The sequence below is a fragment of the Cydia splendana genome, chromosome 23 (assembly GCF_910591565.1).
Source record: "Cydia splendana chromosome 23, ilCydSple1.2, whole genome shotgun sequence".
In the NCBI taxonomy this organism is placed as follows: Eukaryota; Metazoa; Arthropoda; class Insecta; order Lepidoptera; family Tortricidae; genus Cydia; species Cydia splendana.
This window is the reverse complement of record NC_085982.1, coordinates 11,146,210-11,165,382: the sequence shown is the minus strand read 5'-3', so window position 1 is coordinate 11,165,382 and position 19,173 is coordinate 11,146,210. Positions and strand designations below refer to the sequence as shown.

The 19,173-nt window shown below is 35.4% G+C and overlaps 1 protein-coding gene across 2 annotated transcripts in view; it reads left to right on the top strand.

Moving 5' to 3' along the window:
• Positions 1-12,448: 12,448 nt before the first annotated feature.
• LOC134801809 (irregular chiasm C-roughest protein) overlaps positions 12,449-19,173 on the top strand; it is a 77,975-nt gene continuing 71,250 nt past the window's right edge. For both annotated transcript variants that reach the window (XM_063774428.1, XM_063774427.1), the window contains exons 1-2: positions 12,449-12,903; positions 18,251-18,401. In XM_063774428.1, coding sequence (XP_063630498.1) covers positions 12,748-12,903; positions 18,251-18,401 — 307 coding nt within the window. In that variant the 5' untranslated portion in view covers positions 12,449-12,747. The remainder of the gene's footprint in view (positions 12,904-18,250; positions 18,402-19,173) is intronic.

Here is a 19,173-nt window from a genome sequence, read left to right as displayed (position 1 = left end):
TCCATATATAAACATTTTTTTGATAATTTTATACGTTTTCATTTTGAGTTTTAGTCGTGTGTCGATAGATGGCAGTAAATTTACTGTGACTACAAAATTAACTATGACAGGACCCCTCTATACTATCTATTCTCTTTGGTATTAACTAACATATCCACCGGAAACAAATTTAATGTCAAATTATATCTACCATCTAAAGTACCGATTAAAAAAAAACAATGCAAAAACAATAATTGTCACGTCAATTCTTAAAATAGTGCGTCGACCGCCCGCTCTGTGTGTCCAAACTTTTTAAATTTTTTTTTTAACCTCAATCCTTCTGGGAACGGATGTACAAGGCATCCGTTTAATCGCTTCAACTTTCGTTGCAATTAAAGCCTTATTACGCTGTCGTAAGGTTTCAAATTACTTGTAGACGCCGGTGGTCCGCGGCGTAAAACACCTGTCGAATCATTTTAAATTATTTAGAACCTTATTTTTAAAAGAATAAAGTTGCATTTGGAATGAAGTGAATTGGGTGTTTAAACAGGTTCGATAATGTGGTTTTTTGAAATTGAATCTTTTTTAGAATTTATTGTCCGTATGGGAGAGGATATAGATTGATCTTAATACCGGACAAGTGTATAAAGAGTTTAATTAAGAAAACTAAGATTTTATTATCTATAAAAGGTTATTTATGCCTAATTATTTTTCGAGTGACCACCGTGTCATCGCTACCTAATTAAAAATAAAGTTGGGCCCAAACTTGATCTAAACATCTATAATAATAGTAACTGATTATAATTTATTGGCCTATCTGAGACGTTGTGTTTTATTAGACGTAATTTGCCGCAGTAAGTTGAGATTTAGATAATATATGTAATTATCATTTTTCTACATTAACAAAATCTGTTATTTTAATTTGTTTGAAACACTTCTGTAGTACGTACGCACTTTACTAGTTCATGCTGAATTTTAATTAAAGTATTGTCATAATATGTTTTGGTGCGTCTTGTGTTCGGATAAGTAACAAACTGACTGAAAAGAAATGAGAAAGCGGGCTTTGGGTTTCGATTATACTGCATACACATGTACCTATTTTGTTTCTGAGAAATACAATAGACCCTAAACTCGAGTTGTTTTTGTTTACTTTTGCGATCTTAATGACTTTAGTGTGCCAGATGTGGGAACGGGATACTGCCCTCACCTATTCAAATGTTTACAATACGGCTGGTCGTTCTAACAGATATAATTCTCCGAAAATATCAGTTAAATGTAGTCGCTTAAAGAGATATGTTGTAATAAGCGATGTCGCAAAAAGCGGTGTTTTTTATAAGGCGGTCTAATAGAATTTAGCCGGGACCTTTGATTTTGGTCAATATAACCGGTATGTTGTTCTAAACGATGTCGTCGTAAACGGTTTTGACTGTAATAGTATCTTAGAGCAAAGAGAATAGATAGTGTAGAGGGGTCCTGTCATAGTAAATTTTGTAGTCACAGTAAATTTACTGCCATCTATCGACACACGACTAAAACTCAAAATGAAAATGTATAAAATTATCAAAAAGATGTATATATATGGATAAATGATTTTATTATTTTTATATCATTTTAACCCATGTTCATTCACTGATATCTATATGTTAAAATTGTTAAATATGAAACGGTGTCGTCACGCCATCTAGCCGAGTATAGACTAAAGGTGTGTGCCCCATCTATCCGAGAATGACTTTTTCTTGATTTCCGAGGCACCATTTTTCCTTAGACTTTATTCATCTTATACGAAGTTACATATGTCTTTGGTAGTACGTTTTTAGGGTTCCGTACCCAAAGGGTAAAACGGGACCCTATTACTAAGACTTCGCTGTCCGTCCGTCCGTCCGTCCGTCCGTCCGTCCGTCCGTCCGTCCGTCCGTCCATCCGTCCGTCTGTCTGTCACCAGGCTGTATCTCACGAACCGTGATAGCTAGACAGTTGAAATTTTCACAGATGATGTATTTCTGTTGCCGCTATAACAACAAATACTAAAAACAGAATAAAATAAAGATTTAAATGGGGCTCCCATACAACAAACGTGATTTTTGACCAAAGTTAAGCAACGTCGGGAGTGGTCAGTACTTGGATGGGTGACCGTTTTTTTTTGCTTTTTTTTTTGCATTATGGTACGGAACCCTTCGTGTGCGAGTCCGACTCGCACTTGCCCGGTTTTTCGTCAGTAGCGACACTTGTGACATCTGGTGTCAAGTAGGGGTACTGATAGTTCCACTACTTGACGTTAGATGTCGACTACGAAATAACTCGCGTTTTGGTAAGAAAACGGATGTATGGAGTTACCTCTCTTTCTTTACTTATATTACTCTATGGTTTCATGTTCTCTCTAATTCATTTCCCGAATTGCACCGTTACTTCGATTGTACAGAGGGCCTACCGCGAACCACGTTCGACGTGTTGCCTCTCTGTCGCACTTGAAAATTCGTACGTAAGTGAGACGGAGGCAACACGTCGAACGTGGTTCGCGGTAGGCCACCAGAAGCGGTATCATGGTCGCATTTTTATCACCTGTCATGCCAGGCGTCACTTCCTCACTTTCATATTTGTTAGAACGTGACAAGCATGGTGACAAATGATAAAGAGCCGACCATCTTAGCCCTACAAAACCGGCTCTTTAACGTGTTAGTGTGACATAAAACGCGTATAAAACTAAATCCTGATTTATAACACGCTCAACTATACCACCAACTAACGTCGATATACTAAGCAATATTAATTACTAAAAGCACCGTCCATTATTCAGTTCACTCGATACCGCGATAATTTATCCGAATTTGTATAGAGTAAACGCTTTAGTTTGATAGAAATTAATTGTCAGCTCGAAGAGCGTAGTTTTAGCATGAAACTCGGGATTTTTTAGTGGATCGCATGGAATCGATAAGCTTTTTATAGACAACTGCAGTTTTTTTGGTCTTTAATAAAGATACGAACGGGTCACTCACGTATTTTAAGTCGAAAAACGCTCGACATCTTGAGTCTGCGCCGGTCCGTCACCGTCAACGCAAGCTCCTGATGACAACTCCTCGGTACGGAGTGAAACATGTCGAGCGTTTATCGACTTAAAATACGTGAGTGACCCTTTATTAATATATTTAATATGTCAGTGTCTCACGGAAGTTTTGTTATTAATATTGTAAATTACGTAGCCGAAATATCACGAAATTTGGTACCAAATTTACTTATTGACGTTGGTATATTTTTTTGGTACTTATTGACTTTCTTCCATACTATACAGTACGGATATAATGATGGTCGTTCTTATCTACGTGACAGCGTGATAAAACAGTGTCCATCACTTTCAATCGCGCTCTGTTAAAAAGTGATGGATATTTTGTCACGTAGATAAAGCCATCTAGCTATAATAGGTCTGCAGATTTATATTAATTTTATTTTAACTTGCACTCTACCCTTATTTTAAATTTAGATTTTATTTCGTTATTCTTACTCAAAATAACGAGCTCTTTCTGAAAAATGTGTCACAAGGTTTTCATTCCATTTTCATAGATTTTGTATGACACTAACGGAATGGAAGGATAAAAAAATGGAAATTTTGATGGCCATCTTTACACTCTGATGTCCGAATTATGACAGAACTGTTTCCCACTGACGTCCAGTTTTTTACGGGTACGGTTTTTTGCAGGATCCCGTTTTAGTAGTATAGGTGCTAACATAGTAACTTTCACACGAGGATTCTGTTTGCGGGATCCTGGATGCATACTACAGAAAACGGGATCCTGCAAAACCGTACCCGCAAAAAACTGGACGTCAGTGGGAAACAGCTCTTATATTGCGGCGACATTGCCGAGGGCTCTGTCACTGTCAATTTACTTGATAAAATGAGTGATCGACTGAACGTTCTATTCACGTCTGTAAGGCGGCAACGAAGGCCACTTATTTTATCAAAGAGATTGACAGTTGAAAGTGACAGCGGCCGCGACAAAGCTGTCGACTGCCAAGGATTGAAAGATCAAAGGAGAAAGTGCAGTAGCTACTCTGATTTCGATTCGATAATTCTTTAATTTCTAAAGGAGTACAAAAATTACGATATAATGTAGATGTAAAATAAATCTACGATAATTTAACTGAAACAAAACGTATTAAATAAATAAATAAACATTATAGGACAATTTTACACCTACCTACCTGCAAAATATTCTCCTTTTACATACACAACAATCCTATGATACACAACAATTGCTGCTTAAATTGTTATTTGTTTCACTCGGGGGCAAAGTTATTGTTTAACCGCTCGTGCTAATTGATACCCGAGCAAGCGAAAGATTCCAAAATTGAACCACGAGTGTAGCGAGTGGTTCGAAAAATGGAATCTAGAGCGTTGCGAGGGTTTCAAAGCACGAGGGTTAAACAAAATTTGCCCCCGAGTGAAACAAAATTTTTCACCACACCAACCCGAAGCAAATATTAAATGTAAAATATGAAACAAAATCAAACAATCATCATTTAAAAGTCAATTCTACCAGCAAACATAAGAAAACAACTCAAAATTTGCATTTGATTACTTTGCCTCACATGCTGATAGCAAAGTACAACTTTGCTATCCGTTTTTGAAGTGCAAAGTAAGCCTTTCTGAGCTGGCGTGATGAAAAAACAATTTCAACGTACTTACGAGTATAATTGGGTCTCTATAAAGTTAGGACTTTTTCCTAATTTGGTAACAAATACTCTATTCTCTACCAGCAGACAAACCAGACAGGAACCGTGTTAAAATTAACCGCGCTTAATCGTCTCTGTGAGTCATTTAGATAACTTACAAGGGGGTAGGTTAAAAATATACTTGACTTCACAACGGCTCCAAACCAGCATAACTTTGAGCTCTCGCCAGGCGTAATACAGATGGATCTGTGGGTCAGTGTGTACTGGGTGTTAGTAGAGACATTTTAGACTAAGAGCTAGAGCTGGAAAATGCCCAATAATACTTATATAAATGTGTCATGTTAGTTTGCTGAATTACTAGTTTCGGGGGTCTGTTAGTTACTTATGTTAGGTATTATTTCGCAAATCGAGAACCATTGGCCTATTTTGCATGAAGAAACGAGGTAGCGCTACTCTAGCCTCCCCAGCTTCTCCACGAAATCTAAAAATTTTTTCAGGTTGCTAACTGCCTCCTTTAGGGTGCACGGAGACCCTATCTGCTTCTATACTCTCTTACTAGAGGTACTATCTGTTTACAGTATAGAAGAATAATATGTTTTGTGGTTCGTTCTGTTTCCATGCACGATCTGCACGATCAACAAATAAGATAGGGCACGTAGGAGTTTTTCATGTAACAGGTTTACTCGGTCTATTTTCTCTGTAGCTATAATATCTACGAAGTTTTATCTCTCTATACAACAATTTGTTTTTAAATGAGAGTGTAACTTCGTTTGTGTGGAGGCGGCTAGGTTCATGAGACTCATATAGTTTCGTTGATGTAAAAAGCGTTTACCATTTCCGGAACTAGCTCTCCATCTATTTCAGGAATAGGGTGGTCGGATACATGCAGTCGTTCTTTGGCAGTTGGGCAGGCGTTGTCTGAGTTTGGATTTAAAAAGTTTCAGTTTGAATTTGGAAGTGTTTTCGTGTTCGGTTATTTTTGTTGTGACATAGGTGAGATATTTTATTTGAATCGGAACCTAATTTTACTTTTGTATGCAAAAGGACGATTTTTATTTTTTGTCCATTTATTTTCTTCGTAAGATAATATTCCCTATTCCTAGATTTCTCTCTAGAGAGATTCTTGAATGTAAGCGCAATTTTATTTCTAAAATATCTTCCTCTGATTTGCGAAAAAGAAAGGTATTTTCATAAGGGATGACTCACGCTAGACCGGGCCGTGCCCGGGCCAGGGCGTCCGACATGTAATTTTCTATGATGGCTGATCGGTGATCGCTTTCCATGTAAAACGAAGCTCCGGCCCGGCCACGGCCCGGTTTAACCTGAGTCAACGGAAAATTTTATAATTTTTTTCGGGACAAGTTTTGATTTCGTGTTTATTTGTGCCAGAATGCTCTTCAAATTTGATACAAATACGTATATCAAATGAAAAAACTCCAATCAATTTGTACCTATATTGTCAAGAAATACAAGATCACTTAACAAAATCTCGTCTGACATTTTACATTTGACTCCGTTATCATCAAAGTAATTTTGTTAATTAACTTATCTTTAATACGCCGTTGGCTTTAGACCCTCAATTTGCTTATCGGTCGTAAAATTAAATGTTATTTAGAGGGCCATTCGAACTTACCCTGATATCAGAATATCTAACTGATGGGCATTTTCATTTAACTTGTTCCTACTTTAAAGAGCGGCTTAAGCCGTGTTTCAGTAACGTCGAACCGTTACATTCCTGACAAAATGTATGGGATTTGACATTGACCGTCAGTTTTGTAACGATTGCTAACCGGCCGTTAAAGGTGCACAGTTCAGTGAAAATGCCCTGATGATCAGTACGGTTACCATCAGTTTCTCACTGACATTTACGTCAGTGACAAACTGATGGTAACCGTACTGTTATCGTGCACTTCACTTGTTCGTCTATATAACGTGGCTAAAAAATAACTGCATTCCCGTTGCCATGGAGGATTTGGGATTATACTGAGCAACTTTTACTATGGGACCAACCCCGAAATAGCGAAAAAAATGGCTGTTTAATTTTTGGCTGGTCCATTTTCTATGGGAGGGTAATTTTTTACGCGATTTCGAGGTTGGTCCCATAGTAAAAGTTGCTCAGTATAATTCCAAAACCTCCTTGGCAACAGGAACACAATTATTTTTGACGTGATAACGTCTTATAAATCGACGAAAAAGTGTCACGTTGTCGACGGATCTCCATGGTAACGTTACGTAATGTAATGGTAATGTTTTCTTATGACGTTATCACGCAAAATGATCGTTCGTAAACCGACTTTACAGACAACCATATTTTATTTTTTTAGCCACCGTGTATACTGGCGCGGGCGAGGTGCACGATAACTAAATTGATTCAAATAATCATTCTGATATCAGTGTTAGTTCGAATTGGCCTGTGAATGTTATTTAGTAGATAATGCCAAAACCTTAGGCATCGGCGCTTTGAGGTTATAACCGAAATTTAATTACCTACTATGTTTATCTTTGTTCGTTTTATTTCATTGTACATCCAAATTTATAGTTTTATCTTTAAAAAGATAGGTATAGTTACACCAAGAAAAGTCTGCAGCGATTTTGATAGCCCACGCAGGGCAAGTGTTATTTATACGTCATAATTTCACAGAAGCTTGACGTTTAAAATAACACTAGCACTGCGAAGGCTATCAAAATCGCTGCAGACTTTTCTTGGTCTAACTCTACCTATATATAGCTCAGAAGTATGTAGGTCTATTTTATATTGATTTATTTTTTTTAATTTTTTACGAATTTTTATCAGTATTAATATACTTTCAATTAAAAAAAAAATACTCGACTTTAATTTAACCTGCTTACTCATAATAAATCTTCGATATTGTACCCTGTGTCCTGTAAAATTGACATTACTTACTTTCTATACATATATCTCGCTCGCACTAATATGCTAGTACGAGAGAGATGCATAGAAAGTAATAACTTACGTTATCGATAGCGTTTATGTCAGTGCTAAACTGGTGGTAGCCACAGTGACTTTGAAAATAGTTATTTGTACAACAAGAGATCAAAGTTTGATATTTCTTCGAGTGCTTATTTTGAGTCCCGTGCAAGCGAAATATTCTATAATAGATTCACGAGCGTAGCGAGTGAATCTAATTTAGAATATTGAGCGTAGTAAGGGATTCAAAAGCGCACGAGATGTAAATAACTTTGATCTCGTGTAGTACACAAAATTTTTCACCCTAAGCAGTGAGAACATACCTAGAGGGACAGAGATAATAGAACCCAAGTATATCGAACTTGTATTAGACCCCGCATGTTGAAATGACATTTGACTATAAAGGTCACTTGAATGTCATTTTGCTCACTGAGTGAGACAAAATGACTCAGTGAGCAAAATCGCATTTTGCTCACTGTTTTTAAGAAGCAAAGTACCCTTGTTCGAGCTGCTGAGGTGAAAAAAAAAGTTCACTCGTCATTAAGCCATGTTGTGTGGACTGCACGGTACAGACTGCCACAAGCTGAATGCCTACCGCAAACTCCGAAGTTTACGAATTGCGGGCATCTTTCTCTGTCACTCTCGGGCGACAGATGTCACTTGCGGGCATCTTTCATTTACTCTAATTACACCTTAATTAGAGTAAATGAAAAAAAAAAAAATTATTTTCAGGCAAATATTGGCCCATAGATAAATACCTTAACACTAGCATACATATTATTATCAAATATATCTTACAACTAAAAACACACAATTATGGCTGCGATGCAGTTCGCGACCCCGCAGTGTCAGGGAGCCGGCCGCGGAACCGCCGGAACTTGACACTCTTCGGCCAAAACTCCTCCTTGGTGAAGGTCGCTAGATGTTCAGCCGGAACGCTCAGCACAAAAGAATTAAAATTCACACTGTGTCGAGATTCCAACTTCACGAACCTCAGGATGAATCCGGAGTTGATAAAACTTGAAATGACTTTGTTTTGCGGACTTGAAATGAGAAAGATGCCATCAATTTGCGAGCTTCGGTGTTCGCGGTAGGCCTTCTGACCTCTTTTCATAGCGTTCGACCACCTCACACGTGTCCCAAGCACGTTTCCCAGTTTTTGAATGGGAATTTGAAGTTTCAGAAATGCTTGTTCCGATTTTAGAAATGACCTTTCCTTCTCAAAGCAAAGAATATCTTTCATTACGACTTTCCAATGTTTTCCTCCTTTGTCTATATTTCAGTAACGATTCGACTTCCTTCAAAATTATGCTTGCACGTGTCATTATTCATAATAAAAAAAAAAATATAATAATATATATATATATATATATATATATATATATGTTTATTTTCAGACGAGTTATAGGTCCATACCATTGTTAGTAGGTAGGTACTTAAAAAAAAAAATTAATACTACATACTAAAAACCAAGGTACTAAAACTAAAATGAGATAATATAGTAAAGCTACGTTATTACAATAATAATATTAATGTAACCTCAAACTTAATCTCCTTAACCGATTTTGGCACTAACAAGGTATAATAAGGTGTAATCTGTTTGTTTCTGAGATAATTTGTGATGGTTTTAAGCAAAAGGTGCATTGTTGATTATTGGTTGTAGGTATATATATTATTACCTATATTAAACTAGCATCTGCACGCGATTTCACAATTTGAAATAAGTAAGGTCAATGCATTGAGTTATTATTATAGACAAGCCATTCCTACCAAACAATGAAATTGTCGTAATGGCAACCGGTATCACGCGACCAAAACGTCGTAAAAGCCGTATAATTCATGGCGCTTACGCGTTTAGGTCGCGAGACTCACGCTCCGCTTCTATGGTTTGTTGTCAAAACATCAACGCATGGCGCAAAATACTAGTTCTCTGTGCCGGTTCCATACGTAGTACCTTAGTTCAGTGGGTCAATGTGGAAAACACTTCCCGATCAAAATATTGTATGCCAGTCTTCTCCTCATTGACCTTACACTGATTTACTTCCGTAGTAAATTTACCTCTTCACGCTTAAACAGCTGAACCGACTTAGATAAAATTAGGAATGGAGATAATTTGAGTCCCAGCCAGCCGGGCTAGCAAATGATTGGCGCGACAATATCTCGCGGCGAGATAGACTAATCGTCACTCTTTAATTAACATAGAAAAGACGGGTAGTCTATCTCGCCGCGAGATACTGCCGCGCCAATCATGTGCTAGGCCCACAGGGATTATATCACGGAATAGAGGTTAGTCCAGGGCGAATAGTTTTTTTAAGTAAGTATTAATATTCTATTATTTTAACTTTTTATTCAACTTTTTTATTTAAAGGGCTGATAGCTGAACGGTAAAATATGTGGCTTCCAAACCGTATCACAAAAAGGCGTAGTTTCATATTAAATACTCCCATTATTGTAAACTATAAACGCGTAAGTACATTTATCATTACAAAATTAGCCTTAAATTAGTTATCAACCTCACGTAGCTTTAATAGTATCTCAAGCCAGTCTTTATCTCAAAGGAATAAGGTCTAAATTGCGCACTAATAAAGATAATTAAAGAATTTATATCGATATCAGTAATAAGCCTGCTCTATAAAACTAATTACGCATCCATGGGAACAAACGTAATGTATAATTTTCGGAATAGCGTAACTACATACTAGTTTTAATAACGTTTACGACATTTTTAAAGTAAAGCTGTGAAGCTGTGTTTTGTTACAAAAGGGCGTAACTACATATTATTATATTGGCAGTTACGTCTTTTTAAAATTGAAAAGTGAACTAGAACTACTGGTAGAGTAACTACTAGTTTGTATACGCACTGGAATTTAGTTCTTTTTTTTTCCTTCGGTAATAAATAATGTTTATGTGTTAGTTAAATTGTGCGGTTGGACATGGGGGCTTAATTATATATTTTTGGTTCGATATGGTATGGTATTGTGGTGTAATGGATCGGCTTTTTGACAAAGGATATTAAATATTACAGTCATTAAACCATTTTTCCAAAAAAAAAGTGTGTAAGATTCTAACTTTTTTATTAAATACAACTTTAGTAAAATAAACTTTTTCTATAGGTACCTATTTACGTTATAAATGTACTTACGACTTACGGGCTAGGGGCTGTCCATAAATTACGTCATCGATTTGTGATGATTTTTGACCCCACCCCCCTCAAATCATCCAAAAATCATGCTTCGAATGACCCCGTTTCCTCCTACGTCATGCTACCATCATCCGATGTCCAGACCCCCCCCCTAATTTGAAATGACGTAATTTATGAATAGCCCCCTACCAACATCATTTTTTTTTTTAATACTCAAATATTTGCACAATCTAAAACTTATTTTTAGGAAATAGTTTATATTAATACTATATTTTTATACAATTTATAATTTTATTTGTTTTGTTTGTTTCAATAAATGTAGGTATGTACCTATATATTATATTGGGTCAAATTATTATACTATTTCTACATAGGACCCTACCCCTAATTTCACACCTTTTCGGTCATGTTTCTTTCCCCATACTCCCAAGGGCGTCGTATCGGCGACTTAGGGCGAGTTAAAACGCTTTAGCCTCATTTCTCTGCCTCGCCAAAACAACCAGGGTAATGAGAACTCGCGTTCTATAAAAAATGTACGGAATGCGAGACTAGGATTGTACTGGAATTAAAACTGCGCCTAACCGTTGGAAAGACATTTATCACTGTAACTTTGCATAATTTATTTGCAGGTGATAAATAAAAATGCGAAGACGGATGGCTCCTGTGTGTTTGTATGGTACATAGGGTCAGAGTAAAGATATAACTTATGTATGTAACTGATTTAAAGCAATTTAAACATAGCTTATAGGTGGTTTTACATTTGACAAATAGACTTGACCAGTGACGTCGTCTCTGAAAAAAAAATCTGCTAGCACTGAAATTTTTGTTCGACCTTTTTATTTTTTGCAATAATCTAGATGTTCAATTATATATTGTACAATATTGAACAAGTTTTGGGATGAATTAAATTTTTGATATGACTTTTTTTATAAATATATTTTAAAAAAGCTCAACAACGGGAGTCGTGGAAATCAAGGGGAGAGGCCTTTGCCCAGCAGTGGGACACTATAAAAGGCTAAAAAGAAAAAAAAATAAGAGATAAATATAAATATTATGCAACTATGTTAAGCTCTTGAGCTCTTTTGTGACTTTGTGAAAAAGTAGGTACCTAATTGAACGATAAATATATTTTTTGCTTCCAAATAAATTCATACAAAAAAGAAATTGATATTGTTCCAGTTTTTTTGTTGTAAAACGAAACGGAGAAAACTACGCCAAACTTTTATGCATATTTGTGATTTAATCGGAAAGGCGAAGTTTTAAACTTTTGCGTCAGTTTTTGTTTATCGTGTTTGCAAAGAAATATGAATCAGTTCAACATAGTTTCGCAAAATATTGGTTTGGAGCCTGACTTTAAAATTTAATGTTCGTTTTTAGTTTACTGACTTTTGCGCAGAACTAAATGAAAATATGGTAAAAGTTTAAGCTAAAATAAAATAAAATCGTTCAGTTGTAATTTTATGATATTATTTGTACATGAAAATAAATATTTTAAGTTAAAAAAAGATATATACTTAACTAGTTTTAGTAAGTGAATTATGTATGATATATAAGTAGTATTATAAATTCTATACATTATAGTAGATATTTTCTAGGCATTAAGCACCACATATAGACTCCGTTATAACAAATTCAAAAATTTAGAGGTGTCAACTTTTTTATAGGAACTCTTAACCCTTTCAATACAAAAATAGCTGAGTAAACTCAGGTAGAGTTTACTCAGCTTCCTTCCTCCTATATCTTAAACACGTCAAAATAAATCATATTCTCAACATCACACTAAATAAATCAATATTCATATCACGTCAACACCCATTCTATTTGCGTCACTAACATTAAACCCTTTTTTGTTTCAGATCCAAAAAAACAAGTGAACGAGCGATACGTCATCCTAAAAACAAAATGGCCGCTAAGCAGCACGCGTCGATAAAAATAGCAACGGACAGGGGAAGTTAAGCTTCCGTTTTAAAATGTGAATTTTAAAAATAGAACACCGGATCCTTATGTTAACGGACTAGTGACAATTCTTGAAATGTCTAAGTGTAAATATAGAGTGCAAGTGAGGGTGAAACCTTTGTTCTTGTTGTTGCGGACCCAAAGTGTGTTTTTTTGTTTTTTTCTAGTGTTTAATTTTGGTGTGTGTGGTGGTTATCATGAACAGAAGTTTGCTATGGAGCCGCAGGATCAGGTAATTTTTTTCAAATCCTATTTACTTATGTCCTTTAAAAAAAGTAGTTTAGTGCATGACCTAAAACCTAAAGCAATCTTAAAAAAGAAGCGCTTTAAATGTAGCGCCTTGCACTAAAATCCCCGTTCCCTGAGAACAACACATTTATTATTATTACTAGTTAGTACATCTATTTCTATCTATTATATTCTCCAATTAGGTACAGTCAACTGTAAAAATATGGTACAAATCATCTCAAAAATATGTCCCATAACTCTAATGTCAGTGAATTAAGAACTATGGGACATATTTTTAAGTAAGTTGTCTACACCCATATTTTTACAGTTGACTGTACCGTAAACTCAGGTAACTTTAGTCCTATAATACAACTATAGTCCAGTTTTTGACGTTGATTACTCACGAGCATTTATGATTCATACTTACTCATTACATTTATTTTGGAGCTTAGTTATACTAATGCATTTTCTAATTTAGATACTCAACATAATTAGAAAAATATTTATACATATTTTACTGGGAATTGAATTCGGACCAATAATTGTAATTGTGGACTAAAGTTACTTGAGTTTACGGTACTCAAGTAAGCACTAAGCAAGATCAAAATGCAAATATTATTCAGTAGGTAATCCTGACATTATATAGATAATAAGATGATAATAAACCTGACGACCTGTCTGGTCTAATCGGTAGTGACCCTGCTTATGAAGCCGATGGTCCTAGGTTCAAATCCCGGTAAGTAACATTTAATTGTGCGATGAGCATGGATATTTGTCCCTGAGTCACGGGTGTTTTCTATTTATACATATTTTTGTTATATATTTCTCTTTATTTATTTTTCGTCTTAAGTTAGGGTTTTTATAATATGAATATAAAAGTAAAATATAAAAACACTTACAAAACGATAAAAAATACATATAAACACATTATAAAAAAGTTAAAAAACCTAACCTAGGGTGCCGCCAGCAGCGGGGCAATACAAGCCTAATTGAGATTTCTGTGGGGCTCAGTCAATACAATACAATACAAATACTCTTTATTGTACACCTCAATACAGAAAACAATACAAAGAATACAATAGAATATAATTTGAGTAATAATTATCCTGAAATATTATATTTATTTATTAAAAAAAAATATTACCGGTTGTTAGTACATACCTAAATATCAAAAGATTAATAACTGAATAATCTTAATCTTCGAGTCTTTACGTGATTTATTATCCATTTCAAAGAGTTTTATTAATCTCTAAACCAGTGAAGCTTTATAACTAACATTGATTTCATCTAAAAATAGCCCGTCAGACACGAGCTAGAATTAAAAAACCCACTAAATATCACTGTCACTGTTTATAATCCCGCCAGTAATCAGAAGCAATTTTAAAACGAGCCAGGCCGCAAAGAAAGGCATTTCCATATCAAAGATAATCCGCGCCATGACAGTATAATTAGGAGCCCGGAACAATGTAGTTTTCCGGCTTAGACGGAAATGGCGTGGAGCCAGAATGACGTGAAAACTACTACTATTTTTCTTGTACTATATTTAAAAAATCCTTTAAGTTGGTCAGGACAAATTTATTGTCAAAAAAAGAGATTATTAACTGAAACAGATGTCATATAGGTACGATTAAGTGAGTCCGATTCGCACTTGGCCGATTTTTTTGTATAATTATTATAAATGTTGCGTAAAATTTGTTAATAATCGAATTACAATGTAAAAAAAGTACAGGCGTCAATAAAACCTTTTAACAAAACATAATTTATTATGACTCGGGCCAGAACGCAGACACAAAAAACATTGATAGGTATACAGTATTTATGTACATAACTTATTCACGTATAATTGATATTTTGTATATTTATTTATTCAATGATTACTGAAACTACTAAGTTTAGACTTACAATATTGTCTTTTCACTATCTGTCTTAAATTTAAAATTTAAAACCCTCGCGTTTTGCTCACATAATTAATCTCTGTCTAATAAATACATAATAATAATTCTTCCGTGACCACAACTAGTGCAACCAGGCTAAACACGTCGAAAAATAATGAAATTTAATCGCGTTAGACCCGTTAACGACAATAATTATGTCTTAATTTTTCGTTAATTCTATAGAATTATATAATAATACACCTATTTTTATCTTTGTTTTATCACTCAGTAGGCGTATTATATATGGCTTTATCAACGTGATAAAATAGTATCACTTTTCAACACGCAATTGAAAGGTATACACAGTCATTATCACCCTGTCAAGTAGACAAATAAAGCCATTATATCCGCACTGAAGACAATATAATAATACCCACAGTATGCAAATATTGTATTTGTATTTAGGTACATTGTACAGTCGCCATCAAATATATCGGAGCTGCCGAGGTGGTCAAAAATATCTGAACACGCACTCTAGCGCCTTGAAAATAGAGGCGTGTTCCGATATTTGTGAGCACCTCGGCCGCTCCGATATATCTGATGGCGACTGTACATTACAAATTTATCAACCATAATCAATAAAAAAAACAAAATCAATAACCCCAAAATATTTTCCATAAAACACCATTGTTGTAATTTATGAATACTTCATAAAAGTCGACTTCGGCCACAAACAAGCGACGGAAGGGCGATAAAAAGGTCAATAGACACCATTGTCCGATACTTTATTGTTGTAAAACCAGTTTGTTCCGTCAAAACCATAAAAAACTTTAGGTATTTGCAGTGGGGAGACTTTCCTCCTTTCGGGCAAACTCGGCTCCGTTCGGGTCAGCATTGCTTTGATCAATTATTAGGGTTGGCACCACTTGACGCACTTTTGCGTGCACGATCACAGATAAGATAATGACTTGAATTTTGACAACCCTATATAGCCGAAAGGTATAGTGCCATTTGAAAGGGATAGCATGATTCGTCCCTGAATCGCAGTCAAACTTCGGTTTTGTAGGAAGTGTCCTCTCTGTACCGGCAGTACAGAACCGTTTAGCGGTCATTCTTAAGAATCGGATTATTTATTATCATTAGCCTGGAGATTTTTATTTAAACTTATTTTGACGAAATTAAAATACCTAAATTATACATTTCAAAATCTTTGTTTCAAAAATGGGGAATTGACGTGACAGGGTAATGACGTTTTGGGTCATTCTTTTTATCGTTCGTTGTTATTAAAACCAAAAAAAATAGTCCACAGTTGTTTTCCATCGCATTTTCTCGGAATTGTTCGTATTTGTCATGCTACTTCAGTCAACCTCAGTACTTTTTGTTCCGAGACTGACTGAAATAGCAAGACACGTGTGTAAATTTCCGGGAAAATACGATTGAAAATAATTATGCACTACATATGTATTAACATATCTGCCTGTTCAAAACCTCATTGTGATAATGAGTAACCTGTTTACCATTCCATTAAATCCCATTAAATACAACATATGTTCCACATAACAAACGGATTTGCCCTGTTACGTAATGTAAACGTGTACTATAATGTTCTAAACCGAAAAGCATTATAACATTGCCGAGACACATGGAGTTACGCCTTAATGCTCTTATAAGGCAGAATTTAGAGGATGTGAACGCAAAAAGGATCCGGATCCTGAACTAAATTGGGTCTACAATGTGTTTTTGTACATTTTGCATTGTATTTCACTTGAAATAATTTCTCGTTTACTTACGTTACGTTAGTGTTTTTCAAATAGTTATTAATATTATAATGTAAGGCAGCGGTCGGCAACCTTTTAGCAGCCAAGGGCCACATAGTAGTTAACGAAGTTGACGCGGGCCGTACTTTGTTAATATTTATGACTTTATCAGACATTGTAGTTTGTCAATATTACATACAAAATAGCCTGGGAGGCTCGCGGGCCGCAAGTGACAGGTTAACGGGCCGCATGCGGCCCGCGGGCCGCAGGTTGCCGACCGCTGATGTAAGGTACCTAACCGTACTAGTGCTCGACATGCTAATACCCAATAGATGACCCCTTGCTGTCACCTCTATTGACAATGTCTTAAGTTTCAATATGACATGTACTGGAATCGCGTCGAGCACCAGTACGTTTACCTTAAAGGCTTTTCAAGTTTTTACCTTCAACAGTTTTTAATGCAAAGATAATTAGTCTTTGGCTACGATTCATGAGCAATTAACCCTTAATTTTATTTGGCACGAAAATCAATAGTCCTAAGGGTACTAGTTAGGAAAAATACAATAAAAAGAGGTACATATATTAATCTTACAACATATAAATTAAAGTTGATGAATAATTCTAATATCCTATATTATTTGCCACTACTTAATAAAGCCTTGTCCTTACAGTTTTGTGCAAAGCCCAGTCAATATTTACAAAATTAGTCAGCGTTTCATTTATATTCCATTTCTGATGTAATCAATTAAATGAAGTTTAAAAGGTACATCCAGTATAAGAAACACAATAAATGAGTTAGTAAGCACGAATCCAGGTGTTTTTTTGTTTATAATGTAATTTTTGACGATCATGATGAGAAGATAAACATAATTTTGACGAATGTAGCAAATTTATAGTGTAATTTTCATCTTGAAATAAAGAAATCGAAATCTAGAAATCTATGGCCCGTTTTGCCCAGACTTCCTCGTGTTTATTCACTGTGGCTAGAAACATCCGACACGTGTACAATTTAAGAGGACGTGTGTTCCAAAAATATTACATTACTCGCACACAATTAAGGTTTTCTAAATGAACAGGAAAATTAAAGTATCGTGTATCTTGTTTTGCAAAATTATGATCTGATTAAAATTTAATATTTACGTCTGTTAAAAGTACCTACATAGTAAAGTAAATACTTTTTTTTCATAGATTTTGTGGATTAAATCATTTTTTCCTACCTATACAGTGTATAAATTCAATACGAGCGAATATTTAAACACTGGTTAGCATAGGACCTAAGAAGAAAATTGAGATAAATTTTGCTTGGAAATATAATGAAAATATTAATCATACACACTGTATTAATTTGATTATATTTATCATTTATTTATTTTTCTGCTTAGGCCGGTCATTTATAATATGAATATAAAAGTAAAATACAAAAACACTTAAATAACCATAAAAAAATACGTATAAACACATTATAAAAAACCTAAAACCTACGGTGCCGCCGGCAACGGGGCAAGGCCCAAGCTGCCGGTGATCAGGGCCGCAGATATATAGTTTATATTATTATTAGGTACCTACTCGTACTTATCTATTTATGGTACATTGCATGTTATACCATCATTAAGTACCTGCAAGTCAAGCTTTATCGAGCTAACCGTGGAACTAGGTCAAATTGTGTAAGACTCTCCTTTAGTATTTAATTAATTTGTTTTAAATCTTCTTCTTTCCACAGACGGCAGTCGTCGGATCAAGAGTGACGCTTCCCTGCAGAGTAGAGAGGAAATCCGGCCAACTCCAATGGACGAAGGATGACTTCGGCCTGGGCCTCCACCGCGACTTAAGCGGATACGACCGTTATAAGATGATCGGGAGTGATGAGGAAGGTACGGTATTTAGACCAAAGGGTAAATTGTTAAATTTATAATGTCCATAAAGCGTGATGAAAGGTGTTTTCCAACAATAAGGATTAGAACAGTACGAATTCACCAATGAAATATAATATATATGTAGATATAGATATACTTTGTATCTTTAGGTATTTAAATAAAAATAAACATAATCTACCCTCAAATGGCTCCTTAAGCCAGTTGAGGGTAGATGAAAACATTACGTGATCAAATAATGTAGGCTAAAGTCAGGTCGTTCAGTGACTAATCCAGGCGGTTTTGTATTTGGTTGGTTAACCAATAAATGTTATAACTACCCGAAAATGTACAAATTGTTTGATTACTTTTATTTAAATACCTAAAGATACAGACTATAGTTTATACTCATAGGTACAGTCGCCATCAGATATATCGGAGCGGCCAAGGTGCTCACAAATATCGGAACACGCCTCTATTGTCAGGGCGTTAGAGCGCGTGTTCAGATATTGTGAACACCTTGGCCGCTCCGATATATCTGATGGCGACTGTATATAGGTAAAGAGCACAAATATCCTTCCATATTTGTTGCATTACCTACGAAGGAATTAGTTGAATAATTCATCTTTGTTATACACGTTGTTAAACTTAAGTTAAAGTTAAAGAGGAAGAGATAAGCTCTTCCTCTTTCGCTGTGCTCCTAGCTCGTCAGCATTTCTCGCTTGCCTAGGTGCGACTAAAGGCAACTTGTACAATTTGTACAAGGTAAGCGCTTCAATTTTGGAATGCCTAT